The sequence below is a fragment of the Etheostoma spectabile genome, chromosome 24 (genome assembly GCF_008692095.1).
Source record: "Etheostoma spectabile isolate EspeVRDwgs_2016 chromosome 24, UIUC_Espe_1.0, whole genome shotgun sequence".
Classification (NCBI taxonomy): Eukaryota; Metazoa; Chordata; class Actinopteri; order Perciformes; family Percidae; genus Etheostoma; species Etheostoma spectabile.
Window position 1 is genome coordinate 12798017 of NC_045756.1, and position 22585 is coordinate 12820601.

Genomic DNA, 22585 nt, shown 5'->3' on the forward strand with positions numbered 1-22585 from the left:
CTGGCAACAGATAAGACACAGCAATATTGGAGAAGAAGTACATTGACTTATGTAGACTGATCACTCAGAAGATAAAACCTCACTTTTTGCCAGCCTGTGGCTCGTGTTATACAAGAGTTAGATATTCAACAGATGAAACTGCTTAAAAGCTAAAACTAAAAAGGGGAATTGAATTGCCAATTGTGACTAACCTAGCAATAAAAGGTTCAAAGTTTTAAGCCTTTTATATTGATATATCTTTTGCATTTTCCTGATTGGAAAAGGAGCTGAACCTCCTCCAGCTGTAGCCTCGGCCTCAGACCCTCACTACCTGAAACTTCCTAGACATTTCAGGGTAAATTGCCGACATGAGCACATTTTCTAGCATTACTATGACATTAGTTTTGTATCTGCCAGTGGACGTTAACCTTGCAGAGTATAATGTATTGATTTGGCACAGTCCATGTTCCCAAATACTGTACAAAAAGCAGTCGAGATTAAATACGTTTCAGATTGCTGAGGCTACAGCTTATCAATTAATCAGTGTAATCAGCTAATGATGCAGACAGATCAGACGGTCAACTAACGAGGCAGACGGTCACACAGGCCAGAAAGAAAGGCGATCTCTTTGTTTTCCCTCTGAGTCAATATTGTTTATTGTGGTAGACGCAGACAGAGGGAGAGAGGGACTGCCGAAGAGGAGGGAGAAGAAGAAACGGGAAACCATAGGAAGCGTCAAGTTCCCACCCAGAGGTGTGTGTATGTGTATATATGTGTGTGTGTGTGTGTGTCTGTGGGGTGGAGGTATTTTACTCAAGACCGTCATTAGAAACATGAACAATGTAACTGGCATTTCTTATTCTCTAGTTGCCAGAGAACTTACATGCAATAGTTTCTTTTTTTTAAAGGAGCAGTGACAAATTTCTCATTTTATGTGTGATTATTATATTAAATGTTTTATATCACCGGAAAACATGCAGAGTAGTTACATTCTACAATAACAGATATTGCTTGTAAATTATGGGTTTTGACAACATTGGACAGTTTTGATGTAAAAAAACAACAAAAACTTAAACAAATGAAATTAGGTGTGCACCAGAATTCACATACCACTGTCAGTGTAACACCAAAAAAAAAAAAATGCAACATTAAAAAAACAGGGAAACAAACATTGTCTGACAAGGCTTTTAATCAATACTTCAAAACTACTTTAAATATTTAATAGTAGCAGGTTTTCCGTTTTTCTCTACATCCATATATAAACACTACAATTCTGCAATAAATCATCCTAACATTTAATGTATTTAGTGTGTCCTAAAATCATTGTTTTTCTTAAAGCTGTATGGTATAGCCCGAAAATAATCTTGCAGTGCAGGCAAAATGGACAATTACAAACAAAATTCAGCTTCCCGTAATAATTACAGAGTACAAAGGCATGTTAATTGTTTTAATGCAAAACAATAGTTATGATTGTGACTTAAATACAGTATTTTACAACTACACATGATTCTGTCTTCAAAATATCAGTTTTAAATATGACAAAAGATTTAAATATTTACAAATAATATTACTTGGAGTGTGTAAAAGTTAAATAAGCAGAAGATCCAGAGACCCAAGTGTTACCATCAATTGTGATCAGTTTCAGCCACAAATGAGTGAAACCTTCAGAGAGCAGCGCTACAGTAGAGGCAAGTAGAGACTGGAGGATATAATAGCTCTTTGGGAGTGTTAGCGTTCAATCAAACAGGGTCTGGCATTAAACCTCCTTTTTGTAAAACATGAGACGAAGATGAAACTAGAGCTTCGCTCCATCCCTTTCAGTATAGTCAGTATCTGATTAGACCACCAAAACCCGTCGTCACCATTTCCGCCTCTGCTAAAAGAAATGAAGGGAATAAAAAGGCCCCGGCTACATCACATTACATGATTTCTGCAATATAAATCCTTCAACCTCTCAAACATCTCACGACTCAAGACTGCCAAAGTGCCTACAGCTTAATTCATCTAAAAAAAAAAAAAAAAAGTCTGGTCTGTTATTATAAATTCCACTTTCCATTTCACACAGTGATGAGTGGTGTCTCTGCAGCAGGCCGCTGGTTGAATATCTTGCTCAAACACGTTGTGGCGGGGATGAATGCTGGTTCAGAGTCTGATTGGTCCATCCCGCCTTGCTGTCATGCTTGTAGGCAGGTGTGATTGGAGTTATTAGAGCCCCAGAAAGTCAAATATCTCTCTTTGGCTGAACTTACTCAATTTGTATGAGTTTTGTTGCATATGGGATGGCTGTTTTGGCCTTTTTATTTCAGCACTCCCATCCCCTTGCAGACAGTATTAGCGCACAGACAGAACTAATAAAACTCCTCCATGTGCTGTTGTTGTAATCCAGTACATGTAAATGTGTAGTTCCACCTTCCTGTCCTCCTGTCAAGACGCACGTCCTTCTCATTGTCCCTTTGTTTTCAGGCCATTAGTGGCTTCACCTGCGGTCTTTCTCCTCCTGTCTCTGATTGGTTAATTCCACTCAGGCCTCATGTAGTTGGGAATGCACTGGCAGACTTGGTGGCTGTAGTAAAAACCAGCCTGGCACACACGTCTGGGCTTTCTGCAAGGCAACCTGTAACAACTGGGCAGAGGGAGAAGGAGGAACATCAAGAGGAAGATGGGAAGTGGAAAGAAATGCAGAGAGAAAAGGTAGTGAGAGGAGAAAGTGAAAGTTTTTAAAGTAAGGGTGAAGGGAAAGAAAGGTTGAGAGGAACAGAGAAGAAAGACACGGGAGTTTAGACTCTTCTCTTGGCTTGAACACTATCAACTATTCAGATCTTCACATCCCTTTTGGATGAATCCCTGATCCAAGTTTAGTTCTTTCGCGTGCATCAAACGATTCTGTGCGTGAGAAAAAGAGGGAGTATTCCTCCAGAGAGGGAAGGAATATGGCCAAATTCTGGGAACTCATCTTCAAAATCACAGTAGGTGTATTGTAGTCAGTGCACCACCGCCTGTGACCAGATGTTGAATCAAAAAACAAGGACAAAACAATGAAAATGATGGAAAAAGGACATGTGTTGTGCATACTTGAATACTAACGTCCCATACTGTATTAAAGAGCTGGATTGGGTTGCACCAGCCATTCAAAACTCTATACTGAATTAGTGGTTACTTAATTCTTACGAGATAGTTTCAACCTAGTGATTTATTAAGCTTGTTTGCTTGTAAAGACTTATGTGGTTGCTAGAAAATGTTTGTTTGTTTTTTCTTTCCAAATGAAGTAACTGTAGCACCACAAGCTGATATAACGCATCATTTCCAAAGAGGCTAAGATTGAAAAGAATTTGGAACTTTAAGTTGTAAAATATTTGAATTTTACTTAAAAAAGCATGATTACAGAAGTCTAACTGAAATTGAATTTGATGTTTGAGTAAAGATCTTATTCATTTCAGCCCTCTTAAGCTGAGAAAGTTGTAGAAACTCTGCCAAAGGTAATGTATGTGTGTGTGTGTGTGTGTATGTATGTCTGTGAACTTTCCCACACGTGTAAAGCCACGATTAGATATCGCTCATATCAAAGCTCATGTCTGCCCGTGTTTTTCCTTGTCGCTCAATTTGTCTCCGAGCCTGTCCTATTGCTGCTCTGCTCACTGTCATCAAGTTCACCCAGTCTCCCCGTCTGTCTCTGCAGGCCTCTTGGGTCAGAGGGAGGTTGATCTCTTGCATGCCGGCTGTGGGAACCCCAACACGCATGCAACACACAAGCACACACAGCTGAGACCCGCTGTTGGATGTTTTGGATCCCCCGTGTCCATAAAAGGCCATATGGGAACATGTGAACGAAAGAAAATGGAAGAAGAACGCGTTTCTTTCTTGAGTTCGGAATGTATGACATGTCCATTGAGAGTTTGCTTGCCTCCCCCCCCCCCTCTCTTTAACTGCCTGTCCCTTTAAAGCTCTGGTTCTCACTCTTTCCTTGCCCCTTTTCTATGCAGATTCCCAGGATGAAGACTAGTGAAGACACCCCAAGGGCTGACCAGCTGAGCACAGCAGACAGGACCAGTGTACTCCGTGTAAGTCAAGGGTTCAGGTAACTCATGATAAATCGACATGCACAAATGCTGCATTTGAATTTGGAAAAAATGGCAAATAGTTGTATCTAAATGGAAGTTATTGTAATGCAGGATCTGACTTGTCCTTAGCTACATCTGCAAAACACCGAGTAAGAGTGAAGTAATATGTGGAACGTGACACAGTAACCAGACTGTGGTCTGCCAGGTAACAATCAGGTATTTCAAAACAAACAAATATCCAAATTATCATTGAAGACAGTATACCTTTAAGTAAAAACCTGCTCCTAAATCAGTTGTTCTTAAGCCACCATGTACTAGAATTATTTACTGTCCCTTGAGCCCATGTTATATCACCTGCTCCATAGCCGCTAACATATTTCATGCTCTATTAAAACTCTTTTTTTGTCTTAGGACAGAGGGGGTTCTAAGAGCTGAGGGTGGAGTTGGCAGAGACCCAGAGTGTGGATACTTGGGATAATTTCATCCCCCAAAGGAGACATTCTCTGTTTGCTTGCCCCTTTCCACATGGGAGAAAAGACCGCAGAGCTGAGAACTTCAGGGTTTTGCTCAAGGAGGAACTTAGGGTTGAAACCAGGACGAGGACAGACTTGTGTGCCTACCTGCAGGAGGTGGGGTTGAACCTTTTGCCCTGCCGCAGACACGACTTTGCACTCTCTCTGCACTCACACAGGCAGGTGTCGGGGTTCAGGGGCTGATTCCCGGGACACTCTGCAGCACACACGCAGCCACACAGCTCCTCATCCCACCGCTGGCCGGTGGGGCACCACTTCCCCTCACCTTGGCCTTCACACTGGCATTCACCTGAGAGAAGGAAGAGTTGAATTTAATGAATTAAAACTAAACTTGATCAGGTATTGGATTGTGCACCTTTTTGTTGCTGAATATTTGGTGGTCAGGTTCATACTTGTTAGACAGTTGCATAAAGGCCTACTTCCCATCAACGTCCCTCTATCTGTGTTTATCCCCTCTGGCTCCATCTTGCCTGGCACCTTTCAGAATGACAGCCCTTTTCTTAGCGATTTGGTTTATTTACAGTAAATTGATAGGTCGTTTTTTTTTATACCACTTTCTCACACAAAAGAGCACTTTGGCATCCCTATTCAGGCATTAGAACCTATTATGTGAATGGCATGTTACACTTTGGAGAAGGACAATGTTAAGGCTCTCTCTGGTATCCACTCATATTCATTTGTTTCTTTACATTTTCTGAAAAACAAATCATTCAATTAGATTTTGGGGTTTTAATTAGTGGTATGGTGTTGACTATAGTTCAGTAACTGTAACCCTCCTTACAGGTGTTGTGGTCCAGTTTCCAGCCTGGATCGCAGCTGTCCTCGGTGAGTCCATTCCGACAAACGCACTCGCAGGTGGGCTCATGCAGAATCCTGTTGGGCCCACAGAGAGCCAGCAGACCAGAGTCCAGTGCCTCTGGAAGCCACACGGAAAGAAGGTAAAAATTGGCATTAAATAGTTTTTCCAGCTTTGTTTTGTCTTTTTGCAGAATGCACAGTTCCCCATCGGTATCTATTTTCTGTTTATTATGGATTATGTTAAGCAAGGTTTTCAAGTTTTTTTTTATTAGAGAGAAAAAAAAAAAAGACATTACTGGAGATGGAAGGCATTGTAGTTCACTACATGATTGTACAAGTACCGTAACATGCCACAAAGACATTTTTGCTTCTCATGTTACAATTGAATAAACATTCCCTCGGGGGGGAAAGTCGCTTCAGATCAATTAATTTGCCGCCCTAGCATCAACATCGGCAGTTTTTTTTTTTTTTTAAACTAAATCTGGCTCATATCTCTAAACCTGCTCAGTGGGGGTTTAGGTGTAGCCATGTTTTGGCGGATTTAGCATTCTCTCTCAGAACTTTGCAGTTGTCAGTTATGTTTCCCTGTTATAAGGCGAAAGTGGAACAACACACACTTTTAGAAATAAAAGCACATTTCCTTAATATTATAATGTGGGGGAATTATTTGTGCTTGGGGGGGGGGGGGGGGGGGAGAAGGATTACACTGTGCAGGTTTTAGGCTCCTGCCAAACTACAGCAGGTGATTCCCATTCATCAGTGAAAACACCTGTGTTGTATCAGGTGTCCCAATCTGAACCTGCTGCTCTGTCATCACACCTTTCAGACTCACAGATGAGGTAAATTCTGTTTTTTGTAATCCGACATACCGCGTAGAATTTGCTTGTTTCACATCCTGGTCTCAACCCTTAATTGAGGATGTAACGTTACATTTGCTATAATTTATGCTTTTGATTTGCCAAAATCCTCCCTGCTTTTTTTTGTTGTTTTGTTGTTTTTTTTTTTAGTTTTTTGTGTTAAATTAGCAGATAAGGACCTGAAATAGAGTCAGCCTGAAATATTTACTGCTCTCTACACCACTTTTTGGCTAGTAAAATCTTTATCTCATGACTCATTTGATAGATTTTGTTAGAGCCCAAAAATGCTAAAGGTACCCAATATTTCACAGAAAACCAGCAACGGAAAAGTGTAATCATTTTATATCAAACCCCTTACGGGTCATCTCAACTGAATAATTTGACTTTAACATGACTCATGCACGCTCACCTGTTTCTCTCCCAGAGTAGTTTAAGGTGTCTGTAGAGACACACACACAGTTCATTGGATCCCATAATGACCCGGAGGTACAGGAAACTTCGGGTGGGGAACACCTGCACAGATGCACACATTCTAAATGCATGGATACCGGACAAATGACTCAAAAGTTTGTAAACGCACACACATCACTCCTCACTCACAGGTGATCTGATGCAGCTCGTCTTATGATGGAGTGGAGAGGCCGCTTGGAGAGGCATTCGCACGAAGTGTGGTTGACGAAGGATACCATGACAACTGAGCGATCCATCCTGGGCGGGGACAGTTCCATCAACTGGCAGGAAGAAAGGTGAGGGGGAGAGAGAGAGAGAAAAGACATTTTATTTCCCTCTGTTTTCTTCTCCTTCCAGTCCCGCTTTCATTACAATATTGCTGGTTGTGACTGGGCAGAGGTTGATGGAATGATTGTGCAACTGTGCGTGTGTATTGACTTGATGGCCAGTTGTAGCCAAAAGGTGTCCCCCTGCAGTAGGGCGGACTGCGATACAGATGAAGTTGTTACACAATTGGATAGATTCCCATTGTCCTCTTTCCTGAGGCAGTTCGAAGTGTGAGAGCAGAAAGTGCTAAGTGTCTGACATGAGCGTAAACGGGGCAGATACAAGAAAAGAATCCAGCTGTGCCACTTACCGTCTTGTTGACGAACGTGTGACTTGTGTTCGTGCAGTAAAAGGCCTCGTTGGTGCAGCACCCTCCGCACCGATGCAGCGCCACACAGCGAGGGAGGTAGAACTGACTGGTGGATTCTGGGTATTCTTTGGCGACCTCAACACACACCTCTCTTGGCTGGCAAGAGGTCCGCTGGATCTCCTCTAAGATGACTGAAAACAAATGTGATGTAGTAACTGAATCAAAATACAAGAGAGCTTTTAGGTCTGTTGTTAGAGGTTTTGAGGTGATGGCAGGAAATCATCAACCAATGTATCTAATTCTCATTTTCCAGTCTTCTATCCAACTTGTTTTTTTTTTTATATTGCATTTACCACCTATTTTTGTCTGTCTCCAGTGCAAAGAAATCTGTCTGGGAAGTCCACTCTAGGGTTTAAAGCAAGGCTGCCCAGTTTGGGGCCCGCGGGCCAAGTTTGGCCCGTGCTTCCTTTGTATTTGCCCGCCAAGGCATTTGACATGCTCACGCTTATTCTATTATTTTTAAGAGCGCTGGTAAATCCTAACTTTATTGACTATGAAACCTAAATTTTGTGCAGCTAAAAAGTACTTGATCTGAGTTTTACAGCAATGTAAAGCACAGGGTTGTTTAACAGTGCTATTAAACTTCCTTATTAAACCTGACGTAAGTTTTATCCACGAAGAATTACAAGATTTAGGGTAGTCTCCCTCATGTGTTGTGAGCCGTGTTCACTTCACTGGGTGTGAGTCAGCCAAAATTTAGAGATTTAGAATGTTCATTTTGTATCAAATGTAATACATTTTTACGTAACATCATCGTTTATTTGCGCATGGCCTTTCATCCAGATACATCTTTGGCCCTTCATATGAAAGAATTTGAGTACCCATAATAGGCTATAATTAAAAAGTTGGGATTTTTTTCATATTGCCTTGAGTTTTTGGAAGGGATCTGGTACTACGTACAGTCTATATAATTTCACAAATTAAATTAATAATTGTCTTATCTCAGAAACGACTAGTTTGCTTTTCATCTAAATTCAAGCACTGTCTGGCAACTAAATTCACTGTACAGTACTGGTTTGTGAAGCATCTAAATGTTTACCTTCCAAAGTCCTGTCCATTTTGAAAAGAGCCTCCTCCCTCGGCTGACCCCACAGGTCCTCATCTTTAGAGTGGACTAAAGGATTTGCTGAGGAGGTAGAAAAAGAGGGGGAAGAGGAGGCGTGCCAGGATTTCTTCGTCAGGCAGTGCTGAAGCAAAGTGTATTCGGGGTATAGAAGCTGTAACAGCTGATCCACACTCGTCACTGACTCCAAACTGGCCTGGTCATTTGACAATACTGGAGCCTGGAAGACAGGAAAGAATCATATAGACAATTGGGACTTTAATGACACAATATTTCTTTAGCTAAAATACACTTTTAGTTCTTCACGTGTTGACAGAATGCGGTGTATTTGTAGATAATGTCCCTAAGAGGGGGGGGAACAAAACATAAGGAGTCTTGGCATTTGGCACATAAGTCACAAATTTCAGACCCAATATACTGTTTTTGGTTATTAAATATAATGGACATAAAAAATGCAATACCCTTATATTTTAAAATGTTAAAGGGTAGGTGATTTAGTGAGTCAGGAAAACTATTACTGTTGAGTTAACAGTGTAAGCTTTGCTGGTTTGAGCTGGATAAACAGTGAATACCTCAGCTACCAATGTGTTGTAACATGTTGCTGTTGGCTACTGTTGGTTATTATGGGTACGTGTGTCCTCTCCTCACCCACACACACACACACACACGCACACATTGTTGCATTTGAGTTCTCAAGGAAGCTGCAAAATCTGTTTTCTTTATGCCTTAGTATTGCTATTCTTGTTGTTTCTGGTAGTTCCCTTTTATAGTTTTCAGACTGCTATTAACTTTAAACGAAATCACCTAAGGCAATGTGATACAATTTGAAAATACCTGCCCCGCAGTGCCCTTGAGCAAGATGCTGTAATCTGAGCAAGTTTACCAATGAGGTTACATTTTTGTACTGCATCTGAAAGTCATTATCAATCAACCAGCATTTATTTATGTAGCACATTACAGTAACCAGCAGGTGTCTAGACTGCTTCACATCAGAAACCAAGAATAAAACAACATCACACACAAATTAATGAAACATAGAAAACAGTAAAATCAAAAGATTACGTAGAAACAGCAGAGGGAAATTGTCACACCACTACTAGGTATTACAAGCCATTCTAACCAAACAAGTTTGAACCTAAAAAAAAAACTACATTTGTAATATCCGGGGGTAACTTGTTCCACAGTCTCGCGGCAGCAACCACAAAAGCCTGATCACCCCACCATTTATACCTGGACCTTAGGACTTCGAAGACCAGTTGACTAAAGACCGCAAAGACCAGTTGTGCTCACGCAGGGTTCAAATCTTGGACAAGTACTGGGGCTAGGCCATTTAATAAAATCTTGAAATCGATTCTAAAACGCACCGGGAGCTAATGTAGGGTGTAGAGAACGGGAGTGATGTGTGCACATCTAGATGTATTTTTCAAAAAACAAGCAACAGCATTGTTGAAGACGTGAGAGGGTTTGATTCAGACCAACATAAAGAGCATTACAGTAATCCAAACTTGAACTAATAAAAGCATGAACTGCCTTTTCTAGATCCTGCCTGTTAAGGAAATCAATTTCTTTCTGCTACCCTTCCTTAATGTGCCCTCCATGACAAGTTAAACTAGCAACTTTGAGTTTCCTACGTAAGCGCTTCTGTGGAGTCCTTGAATGCAGCATTAGCCCTGCTTAAATCCCATCCATGGTTTAAATGGACCAGACAGGATATTGTCAGTTCAACCAAGACCCACATTATTTTTTATTATGTGTTGTACAGAGATGGCTTTATGTGGTTGATCAGGTCTATGAAGGAAGTCTCAGTTTACTGTAGAGCTATAAAACATTCCTGCTGTGAGTCATCGCCATAATGATTTTTCTGCCGTCATGATAGATGACTCTGTTCCACCCCGTAGAGATCAAGTAGATGAAAGGGGGGGGAAAAAGGTAAATTGTCTGACTGGCTGCTGTATCATCTGTGGGGATAAGATGTCAGCTGTGAGTGTCACACATTAATTCTTCCTCCGGGGAGTGAGCGTGGTTGTTTAGGTTCCCAGACTGAGAGGGAACAGACTGGTACAGCTGGCATTACCTAAACAGAAACCAGATCTCCGATGTTATCAGTCTTTCCATTTCTCTCTCGGTCTACCTCCCCTGTCTCTTTAGCCATCTCATATGTCTCAACATATGTGTAACCTATGGCTTAAAATATTATTTTACAATTCTTTTTTTAAACATAATATTGACTACAAGACTAAGAGGCTACAGCCATGCTCTGAGGCTTTACAGTGGTGCTTCAAAGGGATAGTTTTTTTTTGAAGTAGGGTTGTATGAGGTACTTATCCATATTCAGTGTATTATATACAGTATATGGCGGGAGGACAGGCACAGAAGCTAAGCAATGTACTGCTGTGGATGGGGGCAACAGCAAAATGGATTTTAGACACCTTAAAAAAAAAAAGGCCCACCTAAAATAAATCTTAGTTAAAGCGTACACTATATTTAAAATATTTTCACAGCTTTACCTTGCCTTCAAACGGCCTTGTAGTGTACAAACGGGGAACTGAAGCTGTTATCTAAACTCTCATCAAAGCCACCAGACTCCATCGCAGAACACGGGTTGCTGGCCTACCACTGCCTCGATTGGTTAATTTTTGTTAGCTCCTAATCCTTTTTATAACCCTAAAGTCACACAATAGAACATACAAACTAACTGATCTAAGCAGCGGTAGACCAGCAACTCTGGTGTTGTTTTTGTCGATTGAGTCAGGTGACTTCACAAGAGCATAGAGAACGGCTTCAGTTCCCCGTCGGAAAAAGCTGTCTGCTAGCAAGGTTGAGACATTGATTTTTATTTTTAAGGTGGGCCTTTTTTAGGATTAAAAATAATATAAATCAAATATATTCAGCTGCTGCCCCCATCCACAGCAGTTCATTGCTTAGCTTTTGTGCTGGGACTCCTGCCTGCCTGCTTCTCCAAACTGAGGGCGTGCAGACCGCCTTCTACTTTATGTAATAAACTGACTATGAAAATGTTATTAGTATCTCATACAACCACACTTTAAAATATCCTAAGCTACAAGCAAACATCAGCATGCTTACAATGACAATGCTAACGTTTAGCAGGTATAATGTTTACCATGCTCGCCATCTTAGTTTAGCATGTTCGCATGCTAAAATGTGCAGCTGAGGCTGATGGAGATGCCATTACCCTTAGAGTAAAGTCGAGGCTACCATTGCCAATTTGTTTTCTTATAGCATTACTGATTTACACGCATGATTTCTGCAGGTGTATCTTTTTTTTCTTTTTTTTTTTTTTGGCCAGGTTTTAGTATTTAAGCTCAGACAATTTAACACTGAAACCTCCATAACAATCTCCCGATAATGTTGATGGACAGTTGTAATTAATAATTTGAGAATGGATTATTTTCTCTTAGGCTTTTCTTTCAAGGTCTTTCCAGATTTCCTCTTTCTCTTTTTCTTTTGGTTTCGCGCTCTCTCTCCCTCTCGGGTTGTTAAGTGATTACATGACATGAGGTCATTGCTGTGGGACTATGATGTCATAATGGACGAATGACCAATGCTCTTGGGTTCAGAATGAGATACTGCTGGCACAGAGACGCACTCGTTAGTCACTTTTTCCTCCAGTATAAACTGTGTTGCGTCTGAAGCTAACATTATGTTCACACACACAATTTTCCTTTTTTTTTTTTTTTTTTGATTGATAACTTGCTAGTTACATCAAAATGTTTTGGGATTCCTTCATTCAATTCCACAAGGATTGTATTGCTTAAGATCTCTTCCAGTGCATTTGGATGACAATCTCTAGTAGTAAACTATTTTAACATCAATAAATGACGGAGAGCGAATCATAAATAACTGCTATTAAAGACATTTTTGACAAGGAAGAAGCTTTTCCCTCAGCCCCAGGAACACTTCCACAGAAGAACGCCAAACAGTTTCCTGGTTGGCGGGTAAACAGCATTTACAGTAAAGGAGACATTTGAAACCAAAGCAGTTGATGTGTTTTCCACAGTATTATGTAATGTAGTATTGTCTGAAATGACATCCCAGAAACCAGCTTTGGAAACTAGCTTTGGAAACATGTTTGGCACTATGTAAAGAAATTGATGTTTCATGTGAAGGAAGTTGTTTTTCTAAGCTGGGACTTAAATTGGACTCCCTTTAGTCTCTTTAGGGGTAAAGCCAATTGTTTGCATGAAAGCCTTTTGGATATTTACTACTACTAGGAGTTGTAATTTGCCAAGAAATTGAGTTCATTTTAACAATGATAATATACATTATTAAAACAAATGTTTAGGGAATAGCCAACATAAAGCGCCTTAGAGATGATGAATGAACACATTACACAATTAACATTAAGACCTGCACGCTTTCTAAGTCTGTCCAAGGCTTTTGATCATAATAAGCCAAATAAGCTACTTTTTTAATTGGTTTTGAAGATTCAAAACATATCTTTCTGGTTTGGGCTGTTGATGCCGATCAAATCAAGTCCCTAAATTGTTGTTAAAGCTGTTTCAAAAGGATGAGTGTATTGTTTAGACTGAACATTGCAATGTCCATTTTTATGCTGACAATACCATCTTGTCCGCGATCAGCTCAATGGCAATCATCTCCACACCTCTTTTAACAATCAGAGCTTGTTCTTAACTCCAGAAAGACAAAATGTTTGCATTTCACAAGCACAAAGCTTGGATATTCCTTCCCCCGATGCGTACTCTTGTAAATCTGATAGACATTACAGCGATATAAAAACACCTTGCTTAAAAGCTAAAAACTTGAATTAGATTCTTGTACCGGAAACAAAAGAAACCCATCCTAAAATAGTCTTCTCTACACTGGGTTATAGTTTTATACACATGTTGTGTTTGTCAGGTCGCTCTGTTTAAAGAGCTCTTGATCTTAATCTAACCCCCAATAATGAGACTTCCAGAGTAGACCAAGCTTTACTAAAAGCATTATTCCAATTCTCTCATTTGGTGTTTGTATGATGGTAGAGAGCACGGTCTATTACCCACTGCTCTAAAATCTCCCATAAGTGTTCAAATTGTTTGGTATTTAGTAAAGGCCAAAGTGTATGATTGAAATCATTTTCTTAAAGCAGCATTTGCTACCTTTCTCCACCCATTCATTCAGACTACCACTACTACTACTACTAGATTGTAAAGAAATGTAATGTCTCACCTCGGTGCCCATGGCTCCAGTTTGGTAATAGTCCGTATAGTCTTGTCCTGAGCATAAATTGCTGATATTAAGAATCCATAGGAGCAAAGCTGGTATCCACATAGTGATACCAGGGGTATCATCCAGAGGTGGAGAGGAACGGAGATATCAGGGCAGAGGAGGAGGAAGTTGGTGAATCTAAAGCTGGATGTAAAGTGAAAGAAAGGGAGGAGCAGGAGGGTATCACAGACTCGGCAGGTATCTCTTTGCTCCTCTCTTCATTCTATCCTGGGACAAAGTTGCTCTTCCGGCGCAGGTTGTTTGAATTTGGGAAACCAGCTGAATAAAACATGATGAGGGAATCGTCTCCTCTTCGTTGCGTCAGACACAGCTCCTGTTTTCTTCCTCCTTTGACTTCAGAGGAAGTCTTTCCTCCTGTCTCGCTGCGTTTCCATTCTCACTGCTTTTATTTGATGTCAGGTGACTGTTTGCCTTACGTCTCCAACCCGATTAATTTATTTGCTGACACTCTTTTTCTTTCCAGCCTTGGTTGTGTTGTCAGTCTCTTCTCCTTCGCCCTTCACACTTGTGCACCTTCTCACTTTCTTTTATCTGTATTTTCTCCTCGCACAACAGCTGCACTCTTCCCTCCCCCTCCCTCCCTCTCTCAGATTATCTCTGCCTCTTTATCTGTCTCGTTTCTTCCTCAGGAACCTTCGGGGCAAAGCTCTGTCTGTCTCCCTCTTTTTTTTTCTTTTTTTTTTTGCCGTTTTCTAAATCTGTCACAACTTTTTCTTTCAGGCTGCCTGATCCTTGGAAAAGCATCAAAGACAGAGGGGGGGGAAAAAAGAAGGAAGAGCTTATTCCAAATCCTTTTTCCAAATGGAGGTTTTTTGTTTTTTTCTTTTTAAAGAAAAGAAAGTAGGTTTAAAAGTGTCCAGCTTTTGGTATTAAGTTCTTGTCCAAACAGAATGTGCATCCTGCTCATAGACATCCTGGTGGAGTGAATGAGAGAAAATACAAGAATGGAAGGATTGTATCTTGTGGGCGGAGTGAAGGATTTTGAGAGAGATGATTCGCGCGCTATAGCTGATTGAACTGGCACTTATTCCTCCCCCCCCCCCCCCCCCAGAAATTGCAGGCCTCAGTCTGCATAAGCAGGCAGTGCCTTGACACTGATACATTTCCCCTAACACATGCCATCATTTTTATGTGATTTAATTTTAAACTGGAAAGGCTATTTTTTTCTTTCTTTTAATACATATAGCTTTTCAAAAAGACATTCTCTCAGGCACAAAAGAGGTTCAACAAAATCAGATAATCCTCACGTGTTCCTTATCACTCTTCCCTTTCTCACCGATTCGTTATCTTGAAGTCTTTGTCCTTCCATCTTTGTAATTTCTCGTAACGGGAGCAGCTGCCGCTGAGACTTTAGAAATGTGTGTCTGCAGTAGCAGCCAGTGGTGATGAATATGTGAGTTGCTGAGCTGCAGCTCTAAGTGCCTTTTTATGAGCTGCTAATACCTTTTGCTGTCTCTCTCTCTCTGGTGTTTCTGCTTCATGTCAGCTGTCGCCAATTCCTATTGGTTTCTCTTCACCTCAGGAAGCACTATTTCGATGTCAAGACTGGTCTCTGTGCGAGAGAGAGGGACAGAAATAAAGCCACTAAATGGGGTCTCACACCTGCAGCTCCAAACACCTTTTCCACCCCAGTCGCTCACACTTTCTCCCTCCCCCTCTCACCTCTTCTCTTGTTCTTTCTCCCTCTGGTTTTGCTGTTCAAGGTCCTAAAAATGAAACTTTACATACCTCCTTAACTATACTGCCCCCAAGGCTGTGGGCATGTGTGTCTGCGTGTGTGTCTTGAAGGATGAGGAGGAGAAGGGGAGGGCAAGGAGAGGTGAGCAGCAGAAGCTTTGTCTGAATTATATCTTTTTTTTTTTTCCTTCCTCTCTAAGGGCGAAGCAGTTACAGACAACTGTAACATTATGGGGAAGATGGACAGACGGGAAAAGGAGATGAGACAGGAGGCTGACGACAAGGAGAAAGAGGTGTGTCTGGGAAACGCTTGAATGAGAAAACATCCGATTTTTGGGCCAGTCACTGCCAGCCTTTTCAAGGATTAAAGACGCACACCCCTGCGTGCACACACACACACGCACACACACGCACACACGGTGGCAAGTGTCTGCTTGCAGTACGCTTTATGTGTTGAAATCTGTCGACCAAATTCCACATTCCAGTCATTGCTTTCCCCACTTAAACATGTGAGTTTGGAGCAAAGATTTCGAGACAATGAGAGAGCGAGAGAGATTATCAGATTGTCATTTTGGGATTTCTCCTGTTTAATAGAAGTCTGTGGCACCAACAAAGGCTTGCTGATATTCTCCAGGGTCTAATTTTCATGTTTTTTTAAAAAGGAAACATTATCACCTGCTTCAAAGTGCACTTTAAATATGTATGAGATGACATTCTCTTTGTCTGTCTACGAGGAAAGGATTAACTGTTTCCATGGGGAGCAAAGGGTAAGGTAAATTTAAACCTCTGATAAAATATTGAATGCCCACGATGCTCCCCAGAGACTGACAATAAACCAAATGCAACTAGAAAAGTCACGTCAAGTGAAAAAGGATTGGAGGGTTGGGGGGGGGGGGGGGATACTTCCCATTACATTGCTTATCTTGCATCATCGTGGGTGGTCCTCACTCTCAGGCCTACAGAGCGTTTCTTCTTAGTGATTCTATCACGTACAACTGCTTCTCATACAGGTGCACATCTTAGAAAATGTGGGCCTTTATGTTTTTATGTGTTTCATTGCGGTCCTATTACAATGCTGAGACAAACTGAACGTCTACTCAAACGTTTTTAACCGTGATAACTGCTTTACGTCCCAGGAATGAGTTTGGTTTGTGAAATAGCTGCCATGCTGTGCCACAGATGAACTTTGTGAACCTGCTCAAAAACAAACTGATCTGAGAGGGGCTGCAGTTAGTTTAAATATATGAATTTTAGTTTTTTTAAGTTTATATATTATAACATTATGAAGGCTCATATCGGGAGAAGTCAGTTATAGAAAGGTTTGTGTTGAATCGTCTCAAGATAGGGGAAACTATGAAGGTGCACTAATTATAGGTGCATTTAAGACAACCAGGAACTTTGAAACTGTTTCTGAATAGTAAATGCATTGGAACTACACACAAACACCAAATTACCGTATGTCTTAAGGAGAAAGTGAGAACTTCTCTCTGAGCTCCAGGTGCCGTGTAGATCTGAGATGTTCTACCAATACAACCGGAGAAACCATACTGCTGCGATATCAACACTATTATTGCTTTTATTTTTTATATTTCTGAGTGCCCAAATTTGCCTTATCCAGTCATTATACCAACATCAACAGCCGAATGAAATTTTATTTTATACTGTGTCATCCTAAAAGTACAGGCTCTGAAGGTGCTTAACCAAGAGTTTTCAGGTTTTGAACTATATCCCAAAAAACACTTTTTTAAGAACCAACTGCTTTTGAAAATCTATTCAATTATATTTGAAACAAATAATATCACAGCCAGAAAACGTCCATTTAAAGGCGATGTGGCAAACACAAACACAAGTAATATCATCATATTATTTGTGGCTCAGTTTCCCAGCCGTCCTTGCTCGGCTTCGTCTCGGTTTATCCAGTGCCGTTCCTCCGTCATGACATCCAGTGCCCTGCGGTAGATAGAGTGCCCTTTGCACCAGACACTGAGGGAGTCCACAAAGCAGTGCCATTGTTATCCACAATTGTGGAAAAACCTCTCCCTCAGAGTTTTATTTTTTTCTTCTTCTTCCTGTCAGCCACAGTTTAGAGCAGTCATGGCATCCACGGCTATTGAGCTGCTGTTGACTGGACTGGAGGCTCTTCACTTGGTTCATCAGTCTTGGTCTTCATTCTCTCAACCTTTGGCCTCTGTTTGGCCAGCGTGCTGTAAATGGTCATGGCCTGAGGGTAGAACAGCATGGTAAGTGTTACCAACATATTATGAATAGCTTAAACATACCAAACAACAATAATATGCATCATATCAGTTTCCAGCTAAACGGAGCGAAAGCGGAAAATGCATGTTATGTTCTTCTTTACAAATGAAAGGTCGGACTGACTGACATGGGATGTGCATTCATTTTAGAAAAAAAAATTAGTTTTTAGAAATGTCTCGTATCTCACGTAGGTGGTGATGGCGCAATGGATATGACTCATGCCTTTTGGTGTGGGAGATCCGGGTGTAATTGTAAGACACTTAACCCCTAGTTGCTCCAGGAGCGTGGGGCCTCTTACATATATAAGGTATTTATAAGCTGCTTTGGACAAAAGCAACAGCTAAATGGCATGTAATGATGTACAGAAGATTATTATTCAACTTTTATTTTTGTTAAAGAAAGAAAATTTGCAATACTCAATACTGTCCAATCCCAATACTTGTAGAATCACTCAACAAAATAAAAATTCGTAATACAAATTGAATCAGCACCCATGCATCGTGAAATAATCAAATCTAGACAAAAGCATATCCCGGGCCTACAAAGACTATAATGCCAAGATTCGTTACACATTTTGTGGACAAATTCCTATTCAGAGTAAATCCCAAAGTCTATTCGTGGGCAGAAACCAGCATACCTGTGTGACCATTCCACTAATGTCACCAGTGTTGGAGGGCAGAAGCACAGTGTTGGACTCTTTGGCGAGGTTGGAGAAAGCAGAGACGTACTGTTCAGCAACACTCAGCGAGGCCGCAGCATTCCCGTTCTGTCAGGAACACAACCGACAATTCAGGTCACTGGGAAATACTCTGTGGGATGACTTTTTTTGGGTCTTTTCAAATTACCCGGGATCATCTGTGATCCTGTTTAATGACAAATGAAGCCGTGAAATCTACTTTGTACCTGTTCAGCCAGGGCATCTGACAGCAGACGAATAGCCTTGGATTTGGCTTCAGCTTTGGCTAACACAGCTTGGGCCTCACCTAGAGACAACACAGCAAAGTATCAACAAAAGTCGATTTGTTTTGGATTACAGTATATTGTGGGCCATAAACCTACCTTTTCCACATTCGCCTTAAATCACTTCTAGTCAAATGTGCTTGCATGTTCGCTTTGTTTAAAGTCTGAGTGGGGAGAACGTTGTGTAGTGTTGTAACACAGTCTGCGGGCACGTAATTAAACGCTTTGTGGATTTACTGTAATGACGGCCTAAGTCCTACGTTAACAAGACCTTCAATTACATACGTGATTGCATGATTCATGCTTGTAACCGAGTCAATGGAAAATCCGAGTTGAAAAAGTTTCTTTAGGTCAAGACAAATGCACGGACGCCCGGGTAGCTCAGTTGGTTTAAAGCGCGCCTACGTGTAGAGCTTTATTTCTTGATGCAGGGGCCCGAGGTTTGAGTCCAACCTGCAGCGATGTCCAGCATTTCTTCCCCTCTCGTTCATATTCACACTGTCCTAGTGATTAAAGGCGGAAATGCTCAAAACGTTATCCAAAAAAAAAGGTCAAGTGCACCAACCGGTTGCTTTGTTGATCAGCTCAGCCTTCTCTCCCTCTGAAGCGAGGATTTGGGCTTGCTTGTGACCCTCTGCGATGTTGATGCCTGCTTCCCGTGTCCCCTCAGACTCCAGCACTGTGGCCCTCTTCCTGCGCTCAGCCTCCACCTACACAGGAAACGATCAAACAGAAGGATGCCAAATACTTCTCCTCCAACAAAACAAAATAATCCTTATATCACCCTGAGCCAATTTTCCTAACCTCGAGGAACTACCAAATGTAGTAGCAGAGATGGTACTGCAGAGTATTGCTAAATGCAGTACCCCAGAATTATAGGGATGTCATGATTATGTGTCTTACCTGCATCTGCATTGACTCTTTAACACGAGGTGGAACCTGTATGTCTTTGATTTCATAACGCAGGCAGCGGATTCCCCACTCGTCTGACGCCTGGTTGATGGAGTGGACGATGTTGGAATTAAGAGACTCCCTTTCCTTGGAAACCAGAGAGGCAGCAGGTTTACGGTACATAGCTGTATTATTGCGTTGCGTTCCAAGCATTGCAGATGTTTCTTACCCTGAATACTTTATCCAGCGTGAGTTTGCCCAGTTCTGAACGCATGGTGGTTTGTGCAAGCTGAGTCACAGCATATTCTGGGTCCTCTACACCATAACTAGCCTACAGAGACATGGATCATTTTATGTATACGTATAATCCAACAAACAGGCGCCACCTGCTGGCAAAACAGTGTCTTCATTACTACAAACCAGTGTTCATTTAACAGATTTTTAGCATCAATTTAACAATCAATTTATAGTAGTGTAAAATAAGTACGTGTGAGGGTCTGACAGCAGTTTTGATGCATTTGTGTACATTGCAACAGTAAATATAACTTTACCTACTATATAAAGTGCAAGTAATTTAAATAAATGATTTGTTTTAAACCTAGTTGCAAACATAGTAGTTTCTTAGTGTTTAATAGACCCCCCCCCCCCCCATCTATTAAACACTAAAAAAATACTATGTTTGCAACTATGTTTAGTGCAGTGAGTTATTAATAAGAATAATAAATCGGCTAAATCAAAGGTTATGCACAGCCCACTATATGTTATCCCCTACATAACCAACCAGGCACTAGTAGTAACAGAATGTTGGCTTGTACTTTTGAATACTCATTTTTACCAGCATACCTTAAAAGGATCTAAGATTCTCAAAAAAAGCACTCCGTCGATTTGCAGGGTCACGTTATCTGTGGAAAGACGGAACATATCGGCTCATTCAGCCATGAAGATGGTTAATTCAACCATTACTATGCACAGTTGTTTGTCATTTGTTGCCTTCACTTTTTCCAAAAAGGAAAAGAAGAAGAAAAAACACTTACCTAGAGAAACAGCTGACTGTTCAGGAACATCAATAACAATCTCTTTAAGGCTTTGCACATAACGAATTTGGTCAAGCAGGGGAATGAGGACGTTGAGTCCCTATAAGAAAGGACAAAGAGTGGAATAAATGTTAAATAGTTCTCTACTAGGGCTGCACTATTTATTGGGTTATTGTCATTGTGATATCAATTGGCGCGATAAACACGATTTGAAAAAGCTACAATGTCACAAAAGACATTTAGATTTTGTGTTGACAGAAAATATCAGAAAAATAAAATTTAAAATGTAATTTTAGTTTTTATTTGTGGTGCCCTCCATATTTAATTAAATGTTTAATTTGATACATAAAAGAATGCTGGGAATGATTTCATTTGTTTTGTGTTCAACAGGCAATGAGTTATATTTAACAGAATACTAAAAGGGGCGGAACTTGGTACACTTTAATATCAGTTTTTATTTATTTATCGCAAGTAATGTTGCTTATTTCCCTCATATCGTGGCGCCCTATACTTTATTAATATATACACAGATGATTTGTGGTCACAGAGCGATAAAGTAGCGTCCTTGTATACAAACAAGCTGGTTGAAACTAAAATAATTACTGGCTCTAAGATCCGGTGAAAGCGACCCATCCTCTCGACCACCCAGGCCTCCTGCTGGGGCACAAACAGGACTACAGTGTTCATGGGTAGGCGGGAGGCCCATCGTTGTTGCGCTGGAGTCACCCACAGCCTGGGCACAGTCTGCTGAGAGTTCTGCAGAGACAGGAGACACATAGTGACGTACATATTGGGTAGTCTGTCACAATAATACCCACACTGTTACTATCGCCGAGTAGTAGTGCTTGTGAAGACTGCAACAGTGTTGCCAGATGTACCATAGTTATTGTATTTGTATGATCATGTTGGCCTCTGAACGAAAACAATGCCAAAAGGGCCTTAATGTACGATAATAGGCGGAGACTATGAGATGGCGCTTGAACCTTCTCCCTGAGGTAGCATACGTTGTGGTCAAACGGAGTTGGTTTAAATGCACCACTTAGCCGACTTATTTAATTAACTAATGGCCTTCATGCAGAATATAAACGGTCTTCCAGTCGTGCTGTCTTGTACTTTAGTTTTTAATGGCAGGCGATTACAAACGTTGTCAGACTGATAGACTGATGGACTTATGGACATATACCCCCTTCCATGCTGCATGCCAGTTTGCTTAAAAAAAACAATTAGTTAGATTTGTATGCGTGTCAGAAAAGTCGTTTCTAACACTTATTTTGTAAAATTACACATTATGCCTATTTGTTGACTAGGTCCTGACTCACGTACGATCCTTTTCTTTCAAATAAAACAATGTTAAGCCTCTGTCACCATAGTGTAACATCTCCCATCTGGCAACGCTGAAACCAATGACTGAAACTGAACGGTTGTGGGGAACACATCTGGCTGATGACGCCATCACGTCATTCACGTAAATGCGTACCTCTTCGTGCTGGAGCTCCAATGTTATTTCCTTCTGTACTAATAGTAGTGCAGTACGAAAACAACACAAACGGTTCAAATACAACACTATTTAGAATAGAACCCTAAATAATATCTGTAAAAACTGTCACAGCTGTTCAGACGCTGATTACGAGGTACGTATGGGCCAAAAGCACGCACTGCAACCAGGCAACGTTGTCTGCTTAGCTATGCTATGGAGAAAGCTTTGCGTTTACTGATTAAAATGCTCACACAGGAAGCTTAAATGGCAGGTACTACCAGTTGAAATAACTGGCTTATATTATGTAACGTTAACTTCAATTTATTAAATTAGCATGCAGCTAGCTAGGTAGCTAACCTGTTTGTCAACTATAACCACAGAAAGACTGTTGGTGCATGCTAAACGGCTAAACTTACCTTAAAAACAGCCCCGCCGGCCCGACACAATGTCCGTAACATGTTTGAATAAAAGTAGGTCAATTTGAGAGAAAGTCAGAGAAATGTGAAGGTGCATGTGTTAAAGCCAAGGGCTCAGAGACATGTAATTTTCTAGACAGGCGGTCTCCATTGCTTTCTGCGTCAGCCATTAAATGTTAGTGCCCCCTGCTG

At 41.0% G+C, this 22585-nt stretch overlaps 2 protein-coding genes and 1 long non-coding RNA gene across 3 annotated transcripts; 1 reads left to right on the forward strand and 2 right to left on the reverse strand.

Moving 5' to 3' along the window:
* Positions 1-875: 875 nt before the first annotated feature.
* Positions 876-14697, reverse strand: LOC116673735 (vascular endothelial growth factor C). Its single transcript, XM_032505967.1, has 8 exons — positions 13623-14697; positions 8412-8655; positions 7313-7503; positions 6826-6956; positions 6635-6738; positions 5352-5486; positions 4658-4859; positions 876-2602 (listed from the first exon to the last, which is right to left on the reverse strand). Exons 1-8 carry the CDS (start codon positions 13722-13724, stop codon positions 2491-2493), a joined length of 1221 nt encoding a protein of 406 aa, XP_032361858.1. The 5' UTR covers positions 13725-14697; the 3' UTR covers positions 876-2490.
* On the forward strand, positions 3414-15652 carry LOC116673737 (uncharacterized). Its single transcript, XR_004327873.1, has 7 exons — positions 3414-3850; positions 3960-4037; positions 4149-4253; positions 4449-4909; positions 5354-5508; positions 6828-6971; positions 15560-15652. It is a non-coding gene; the product is annotated as an uncharacterized LOC116673737 (long non-coding RNA).
* A 1777-nt stretch (positions 15653-17429) lies between these two features.
* Positions 17430-22578, reverse strand: LOC116673763 (stomatin-like protein 2, mitochondrial). Its single transcript, XM_032506022.1, has 10 exons — positions 22394-22578; positions 21104-21256; positions 20501-20600; positions 20310-20368; positions 19696-19797; positions 19479-19613; positions 19141-19285; positions 18519-18598; positions 18253-18381; positions 17430-17580 (listed from the first exon to the last, which is right to left on the reverse strand). Exons 1-10 carry the CDS (start codon positions 22433-22435, stop codon positions 17467-17469), a joined length of 1059 nt encoding a protein of 352 aa, XP_032361913.1. The 5' UTR covers positions 22436-22578; the 3' UTR covers positions 17430-17466.
* Positions 22579-22585: the final 7 nt, after the last annotated feature.

Excerpts from the sequence above, each read along its gene's own strand:
- LOC116673735 (XM_032505967.1), bottom strand. The coding sequence starts at position 13,724 with ATGTGGATACCAGCTTTGCTCCTATGGATTCTTAATATCAGCAATTTA. Across the intron at positions 6,739-6,825 it reads CGAGCTGCATCAGATCACCT|GTGTTCCCCACCCGAAGTTT; the intron begins GTGAGTGAGGAG and ends GCATCTGTGCAG. Across the intron at positions 2,603-4,657 it reads TTCAACCCCACCTCCTGCAG|TTGTTACAGGTTGCCTTGCA; the intron begins GTAGGCACACAA and ends CCCTCTGCCCAG.
- LOC116673763 (XM_032506022.1), bottom strand. The coding sequence starts at position 22,435 with ATGTTACGGACATTGTGTCGGGCCGGCGGGGCTGTTTTTAAG. Across the intron at positions 21,257-22,393 it reads CCGGCGGGGCTGTTTTTAAG|AACTCTCAGCAGACTGTGCC; the intron begins GTAAGTTTAGCC and ends CTGTCTCTGCAG. Across the intron at positions 19,798-20,309 it reads GAATCTTAGATCCTTTTAAG|GCTAGTTATGGTGTAGAGGA; the intron begins GTATGCTGGTAA and ends ATGTCTCTGTAG.